This window comes from Macaca mulatta, chromosome 2 (assembly GCF_049350105.2).
Source record: "Macaca mulatta isolate MMU2019108-1 chromosome 2, T2T-MMU8v2.0, whole genome shotgun sequence".
Taxonomy (NCBI): Eukaryota; Metazoa; Chordata; class Mammalia; order Primates; family Cercopithecidae; genus Macaca; species Macaca mulatta.
In genome coordinates this window covers 83139573-83148557 of record NC_133407.1, presented here as the reverse complement: position 1 = coordinate 83148557, position 8985 = coordinate 83139573, and the positions used below count along the sequence as shown (strand labels likewise).

At 46.7% G+C, this 8985-nt stretch overlaps 1 protein-coding gene across 24 annotated transcripts in view; it reads left to right on the top strand.

Annotated features, from left to right (window-relative positions):
- Positions 1-2130: 2130 nt before the first annotated feature.
- The window catches only part of TNIK (TRAF2 and NCK interacting kinase), a 408234-nt gene continuing 401379 nt past the window's right edge, over positions 2131-8985 (top strand). For 19 of the 24 annotated variants that reach the window (XM_077990091.1, XM_077990086.1, XM_077990082.1 and 16 more), the window contains exon 1: positions 2131-2520. In XM_077990091.1, coding sequence (XP_077846217.1) covers positions 2464-2520 — 57 coding nt within the window. In that variant the 5' untranslated portion in view covers positions 2131-2463. 24 annotated transcript variants of the gene reach the window in all.

The window sequence follows — 8985 nt, the reverse complement described above, 5'->3', positions numbered from 1 at the left end:
ACTTGGCCGAAAGGAAAAAGTTCAAGTTTCTCCTTCTCACCTTCCTTTACCAGTTGGAGGTCCCTTTGATACTGCAATCTCTCCTTTTATGGTATTTCCTGCAGCCCGCACCCCTGCCTTCCGCTGGCTGTCTCATCAACTTCTCTGGCTCTTAGGAAGCCCTCCTCCATTTAGCACCTGTCATCATACTGCATGTATAACTTTCTCATCTAAAACTAACCTAAATCTTAATGCCAACATGGCACCCTCATGGCCTGAACAGCTCACTAATGTCAAAAAAGTTGATCTGTTTTTGATGTTTCAAATATAATCATGAGTATACAATGAAGGCTTTCCATGGAAAAAATATTTAACTCATATTTCCTTATGTTTGCAGTTAAAAAAAAAGTTGTTTATAGATCTTAATACTTGATTCTTTCAACCCTGAGACAATACATTAACCTGTTGTCTAGATGAATGGTAAACAAACAGGGACACAGAACAGAAAAACAAAGAAGATGATGGGAAATAATGTTGTTTTTTTTCTTTCTTTTTACTTCATTTCGACGTGGTGGTTTACTGCACGTTACTTACTATGTCGAACCAGGTGATTTTACTAAAATATGAGTTTAGTAATTTAGTATAACACGTTCAAATGTTTAACACACAACGTTTGAAGGCAAAAGCTACCAAACCGTTGTGGCCCTTGAGATGCTAGAACAATTTTCAAGTTTCATGGTGCATGACCCACAATGCATATGAATATATACAATATCAGTAACAAAAACAGTACAATGTACACCAGATGCTGTTTCAAAGTCCTCTAATGTTTGCAGTCGTGATAAACTAACTGCATTGGCTTTCATTCATTCGTTCATAAGCCTTATTTTGAAGCTGATCTTCACACTGCATGATTAAGAAACCATCAGTGCACTGGTCAGAAGTACATTCTGCTGTTAACAGAGGAGCAAAGAATGCTTTCAAAGCTACTGCTGTATTTGGAAAAAAGTTCAGTTTTAGTGTTTTCTTTGTATGTATTTTGCGTGGCTAAGGCGGGAGAAGAAGGGCTGCGCGGGGATTGGGGGAAGCGACTTCGCACTCTTCATTACAGAAAAAGGATCATGTATACCACTGTAAAACATCCAACCTTTAAATGAGAAAGTGGGTGAAGTGAAATCGCTCTCACGTACACATATTCCGCGTTACTTCTTATCCGCCAGCCAAACTTTCTCCATCAATCTGGGTAGGTCTGACACGAAAATGCAGCCTGAAAGAAATGCTGAGTCCTGAGGCGGCGTGTGTTGCCTCACCCAGTGCTGGCTTTGGAGTTACCTGAAGCCTTCTAGCTACTGCACCCAAAGAACAAGCTTCTCGGTTCAACTCGGTTGTTTCCGTGGGGAATTGCGGCACGAGCAGGTACTGGGTGTGGCGATGCCAAGAGAGCGCTCAGACCTCCCATCTTTCCCGCTTCTGGCAAACCTTCCCGGTCCCGAATCGGCGAGTGACCAGCACCCGGGACCCGCCGTCCGGCATTCCGGGGACCGCGGTTGGACCCGACCCCGCCGCAGCTGCAAACTGCCGAAGCGCCCAGCTGAGTGCACTGTGCGTGTGCGCTTCTCCCCCACTCTTTCCGCGCCTGGAGGCGGATCCCCTTCCTTGCACACAAGTCCTTATATGCACCGATTGCACCAGCCCGCTTTACTCCGGCCCCACAAATAATTAACAGGGGAGGGAGGGTGTCGCTTTTTTTTCCTCCGGCTTTTTCTCAGCGGGAGAGCATTTGAACCGAGGAGAAACCCCAAGATGAGACTGAAGGGCCATTTTGCTGCAGTGCACGAATTGGCCACACAAAAATACAGCTTGGGTCCCTATGATAAGCAAGTCAAGGTTCAGGAACAGCCCTTCGGATTTGGCCCCAGGAGCCCTCAAAAGCCTGGGCGGAAAGGGTGCGCGCCCCTCCCCCCTCCACGCTGGCGGGGAGGGACCGGGTCAGGAAGCGCGGCCTCTCCCCAGTCCAAGACCACGCCTCCTCCGCCTCCCCCCACCCCCTTCACTCCTCCCAGGAAGCGGTGATAGACAGTTCTGTGTGGTTCTCCACCCCCACCCTCCCCCCGCTGAGTGGAGGAGTTGATGTGTCTCATTATAACAGCCAATGCAGCCGCCATCCACGCACAAGCAAAGAAGCATGTCCCATTTAAATACACCCACGCAGCCCCAGCGCCCTTAGCCGATCGGGGCGCTCAGCCCACACGCACCGCTGCTCCGGGCTTGGAGATCCGCGCAGGTTGGGCTCCCGGACCCGGCGGACCGACGCGCGGAGGATCGGGATCCGGCGCTGTGGGGCTGGGGTGGGCGGGGGAGGCTGGGCCCGGGGCCTCTGGCGCGATACCCGCATGAGGACGCGAGTGAAATAGACCAAGGTGGAATTTCCAAGGGAAAAGCTTGGGGGTGGTTTTGGTCCATTTCTCCAGCGAAGAAGTAGACATGGCGAGCGACTCCCCGGCTCGAAGCCTGGATGAAATAGATCTCTCGGCTCTGAGGGTGAGCAGGACATGTTTTCTGGTTTCTTTCCAGTGGTTTGGGTCAGGGTGAATGGGCTCGGTGCGTGGACTGGGGGCTGGGGCTGGGGCTGGGGGACAGCAGCGGGAGAATGCGTCGGGGAGGGAACCTGGATTCCCGTTTTGATTCGGGGTTGCTGAGGTGCTCCCGGCTGAGCCCCTACGGCAGGGGCTGTGCGGTACGTGTCTTCCTTTGGCCGTGGCCGAGGCTCTCCCGAGGGCTCGTGGAGCTCGTGGAGCTTATGCTTTCATCTTATACCGGTGTAAGAGCAGTAAAATGAAAGGTGTGTGTGTGTGTTGGTGTGTACGTGTGTACACGCCCCGGGCAGTTGTCTGGTGCCAAGGAGCGAGACCCAACTGTCCCTTCTGCAAAAAGAATGCCAGCGTGAATAAAGGCACTGGCTCCTCACGTTTTCCAGCTACCTGCAAGATGACATTGTGAGGCTGACTGTCCCCGCGAAGCCGAACCTGCCGCTCCAAGGGGGCAGTTATTGCTATGCTGGTCTTGTAGATGGCAACTGTCTCCCCCTCCCCCTTTTCTGCCTCCCGCACCCGGGCGCCCTCTCAGCGCTCCCTTAAATGCCAGTCTGCCACTCACCTTTATTTATGGCTTTAACTCAGCCCTGCCTGTGCTTTCTGACTTTGTGGCTGTAACGTTTCAGTTTTATGGCTGAACTTAAGCAGGTGAAAGGGATGTGTTTTCTGCTTTTCCTCAATCAGACCGGAACTCCCTGGAGTGTGTGCGAGTGTGTGTGTGTGTGTATGTGTGTTTTCCCCGTGTCTGTGGCCGGTCCTTTGTAGAGCACCTCCCTCCCCCCAGCCCCACTGGTTTGCGTTTACCTTCACGTGAATTACCTCAGACGCCGTTTCATTGTATTGACTAAGACATCACTGATACAGAATCCATTTTGCTGTTGTTTTGAGATCAGAATACCAGGAATCCCAGTGCTGCCTTGACGCTTCCCCACCCCCAACTCCCGATCCCAACACACTCCTTCGGGGAAGGGGGCAGAGCTTTCTTGTCATTTTAATTAGATGCTGCCTGCTGGGAAGGGGTGAGGGGTGGGGATGGTGGCAGCAGCGGGTGTCTGAGAAGGATTGGACACCAATTTAAGGACTGCTTCTTCCTCTCCCGAACCAAAAATAAAATTTAAAAAATAGCGAGTGCATGTACTTGATGTATGGAGGGTGGATGAGAAGGAATTGATGGTGGCTTTCTACAGGGAGACACCAGGATGGATGAAGTATGGAAGTTCACACGCCCTCCTGAGGAATACATTGTTAGATTGATGCTGAATCTTGGGGCCATTTACCTGGATTCCTAGTACTTCTGACATTGCCTCTTTCTGTACTGTTATATTAAAGTGCTACCTTTGTGATCAAAGTGGTACTTTCTCTTTGGTCTCCTTAATTAAACCTTTTCCTCCACATCTCTTTTAATAACGCTTTCTCTCTTCGTCTTAATCTGTTGGGCCAAGAGGTGAGGCTTCAGCAAGGCAGGTAAGGAGTTGAGAAGAAACAGAGATGCCGTTTGAAATGGGCTGTTCTGATAGTTGGGCAGCCGAAGCTCCTTCATGCATTATTACAGGAAGCTGTCTATTTCCCTGGAGTGGAAATGCCACATCAAGAACCGGCTGCCCCCTGCGCAGCGGGGTGGGGTTGGTAACAGGGTGGGTGCATTGGCCAGGTCTGTGGCTTCCTGCTTTACCGACTGTGTGTGTTCATTTGCCCTACTTTCTGCGCTGGGAGTTGCTGCCGGCGGGTTAATCAGGTGGATGGATGGCCCAGACTGGGGGTGGGGTGCTGCGAGTCGGTCGGGGGTCGGGGTGGCGGAGGCGGGGGGCAGTGGCAAAGGGGGAAAGGTTCTGAACAATGTGCAGGGTTTGCGGTGATTTCCCTGGGCCGGAATCTCCACCTTGCTCCTCTACTGGAAAGCAGTCTGATGTGATTTTTAAGTTGGGCCCGGACTTGTCCCTTGTGGGCTTTTTCCTCGGGAAGGTTTTCTGAGATACCAAGCACAGAGCCTGCAGGCACGAGAGCAACCGCTGAGGGCCACCGGGCGGATGACTGCGGATCACACTTGGGGTGTGCATTCTTGTGATCTGTATTTTGAAAACATATCTTTGCACAATGCACTGAAATTGCTCTTTGTGGCCTGGGCTATCAGCTTAGGGCTCTGCTGCTGTTTTTCTGCCTGCTGGGAGGTGTGGAAACAGAGAGGGCAACAGCTAGCTTGGGGACCAGGAACTGCTGGCTAGAAGACTTAGATGCAGATGCAGATGTGGAGACAGTTGCAGATGTGGGGCCAGGGTCTTTGACCAGTCTTGTGGGTGAGGTGTGCCTGCTGGAGTGGGTCCAAAGGCCACATAGGTAATCTCCACAAATCAGAGGGCAGATCATCTCCACCTTCCCACATTTGGAGAGGTGGCCTCATCTAGATGAGATGTCTCATTTATTCCTAAGCCCTTGGTAAAGCCTGCCTGCTGAGCCCCTCCTGGGGAATGCCTGACCCCTGAAATGCAGCCAAGGTCAGTGGCTTCTGGGAGAATTTGCTGCAGACTTACCAGTCCCTTGCTGTTTCGGTGGCTCTTTAATGTACACAGTCAATGCTCTTTTTGTAAACCCTGGGCTCAATGCATTAAAAGCAGATCGTGTCTGGAGAGGCCTTTATCCTTCTCACTTTGGGGGCTTATTGTTCTCAGCCAGTGATCCCAGACTGGACCCAGTCTAAATTTTCCCCAAATAGCAACAATGCATAATTTAAACCAGAGCAACCAATGACAGCACTGATCATTTAAATTATGCAAGATTTGCATGGTTTAAAAGTGAGTGAAGCAGAATCTTCTTTGATTAGAAAATAGGTAATTTGAATCCAGTTTTAGCCCTGATTTTTAGAGCTCACCGAGATAAACTAAATCTTGAGGGATGGGCTGGAATTGTTTTACAGATTTAGAGCTGGAAAGAGAATTGTAGAACACTCAGCCACTCCTTTCATTGAACACTTGGGAAACTGAAGCCCAGAGGCATGAAGTAAGTTGTTCAAGGTCACACAGTAACAATGGGAGGGGACAGCCAGGAGCGTGGTTTGAGCAAATAATCTAGATTTCCTGACTCCTCATTCAGTGCTCTTTTCTCTAAGTCACACTTTCTGTGGCTGAATCAGAAATCAATAATACATTTTCTGCCTGAGTACAAAAGAATAGCAGAAAGGAATAATTTCACCAGGGTCAGGGAATTTTATTTATTGAGAATGGTGAAACTACTTCATGCAAGTAAGTTTGTGATACGTGAAACCATGGAGCTTTAGGCCACCTTTGGAATTCATCTTGTCCAGCCCTGGTTCAGTGCCTACTCTGCGGGCAAACAACTGTCTGAAATCACCTAGGACACATGGTTGTCCTGCACAGGTAACCTCTCTGAATAACCTGTGTCCATCAGAGCATGTCCTAAGGGGTCAGTATAGACATACACATTATTCAGATATCTCCGCATGTGACGTTTATAAAGTTCTGTATATGTTTTGTATTATCTATGTGGATACATATATTATGTGTAGTATTATGGATATAAACTGTATCCATGGGGGGGTATGAAAATGTGCATATACATACATAGGCTATAGCAAACAATTTACTCATTCAAACCTGGGGCTTGAGTCATTCTTGCTTCAGGACATCTCAATGTTAAAAGAGATGAAACTTGCCACCAGTGTGCTTTATTACATATGAGGTGAGCTCAGCCCAGAAAGCTTTTTGGAGATTAGCATATTTTTGGACCTAAGCACCTTGGCTGTCCTTAACTTGGCCCACAGGGTAAGGCATTCAAGGCCAGGAGTTGGCTGCTGCTGACCTCATACTCTCAGCTTCTGCCAGGACTCACATACACTTTTGTATTTGAACAAAATTAGATGACCTATGCTTGTCTTTCCCCTTACCCCTCACTCCCTAGCCATTCCTTTCTCCATTGAAACCCAGATTTAAGAATTGACCTCATCTGAAAGCCTTGCTTATATCCCTTTGCTACATGTTTCATGCTCATGTTTTACTTGGTGTGTGATTTCCTTTCTGCTTCTTTACTAAACCGTGGATTTCTTGAGGACAGAGGCTAGGTCTTGTTCATCTTTGGAGCCATAGTCTCCATTAGTTGAATGAGTACATGAATGCATGCATGAATGAATGGAGTGGAATGAACCCTGTCTCCCCAGTTCTATCTCCACCTCTTACTCATTCTGTGACTTTGGGTAGGTCATTTAACCATAGTTAATAAGAATGATCACAACTGTTTGCCTTTCTCACACACTGTGTTTAAGGCAATGCTTTAAAAACCATACAGCACTATACAAATATGCTATCCCATGGTTAAGTAGAATTTAGTGGGAAAATTGAGCCCATCAACATTCGATTGCAATGATTTTATCTAATAGAAAATGATCCTGGCTGGGCACAGTGGCTCACACCTGTAATCCTAGCACTTTGGGAGGCCAAAGTGGGAGGATTGCTTGAAACCAGGAGTTTCAGATCATCGTGGGCAATGTAGGGAGACTCCATCTCTGGGAGAAAAAAAAAAAAAAAAAAGCCAGTATGGTGGGGTGTGCCTGTGGTCCCAGCTAATTGGGAGACTGAGGTGGGAAGATAGTTTGAGCTTGAGAAGTCGAGACTGTGATTGTGTCACAGCACTCCAGCCTCAGTGACAGGGTGACATCTTGTTTAAAAAAAAAAAAAAAGAAGACTAAGAAAAGAAGGAAAATAATCCTGAGAAAAAGATATCAGAAGGTTCCGACTGTTTTTAATAGCACTTCAACAGACCTTAGCTGCCTTTTTCCTTTTGTGTGCCAATATGACCTTATATGTTTCTCTGATGGCCTGAATTGAGCTTTGCCCCCCAAGTATTAGCATTCATTAAATATGAGGTAAGCACAGTCCCGAAGCTTTTTGGAGATTAATGTATTTCGAAACCAGTATCAATTATCAGCATTGTTCATTAAAACCTTCTTTTTTAAACACTTTCTTTTTTAAAAAAACTTTTTTTAAAAAACTTTTTTCTCCTCTTTATATGTTACTGATTATTCAAATGCAAACACATTGATTATGCCTTTGCCTTCCCAAAGTTTTATTTTTTCCCTTGGGAGGTAGAGTGGACACCTAAGATGATACACTGATGGCCCAGTATTTAAAACTTTCTGGTGAGAGGTTCTCATGGGGCTCAAATAAATCTCGAAATGTTATTAATTCATTACTCCAGAGCACTTAATTAAATTTGGTCTAAAATGAGATTTTAGTAAAGTTGCATGAATTAATAACAGTATCTCAAAAGGATAACAGCATGGCAGTCTTTTCATTAATATTATTTATGTTTATCAGAGATACTAAACAGGTGTTTTCTTTGCAATGGCGTTGCCTCATAAAAAGTAGGGTGTGCTGGTAGCTATCAGAACATCAGATAAATATGCACAGTCATTTTCATTATTCATTATTAACTGGAGTAATCTTTAGTGCAGAAGCCAGTGTAAGTCATGGTTTGCTGTTTGCTTCAGTATCTACTTAGGAGGTCATGGAATATTTTGTTGATGAGAGAGTACCCAGTACATTTGTTTCAGGAAATACCACTTTTTTCCCCCTTATCTGTAAAACTCTTTGATGTCTTATAATTTCGAGTCTTGCCTGTTGGGCCTTTCTTCTTTCTGTGTCTCTGCCCTGGAATTAATCTTCCGTGCCCTTCTTGTTTCGACGCCATTCCTTCTCTCAGTGATAGTGGTTCTAAAGTCCACCCAGCCGGGCGCTCCCGTGATTGAATCATGGCCGCTATGCCCAGCTGAGCACAACCAGTCTCTGATTCCCTTCCTGATAGAATTTGGAGTAACTTGAGTCTGAAAGATGCTTTAATGTCAAATTGATTCTTACATTTCTGTGGGGGAAGTAGCTCTCTGAGAACAGGGCCTAAACTGGTTTGTTAGCAGTGTGCCGAGAATTCTAAGAAAATCTTAATGATATTTTTTTGAATGAAATGTTATTCTGCACATATAAATATAAGGTCTCTAGTGGAGAGAGAGGGAGGACTTAAGTAGAAAATGTTGGATGAATTCCGCTTGTGATTCCTTCCAGTCTGGTTGGAAGCTTATTTCCCTTTAGCGAAACATGATTCTATCCACTTCTTTTTCATGTCTTGGTTGTCTCACGGGGGTGCCCTCAACTTCTCAAAACGTATTTTATTTATTCCACCCCAACTTAAAATTCTTTCCTTAATGTTTATCATATGGGTCCCCTTGTCTCCACTGTTCCCTGCAAGTGCCGTAGGTACTGTCCCCTGGGCAACACCCGCGACAGGACCCCTCTCCTCCTGTGTGTCTACTACCAGCCTTCTTCTGACTGGTCTCTCCTACACTGTAGCCACGTGAGTCTTCCTAACGCACAGTTTCAATCTGGTTGTTTTTATTCAAGGCCTTTTCTGA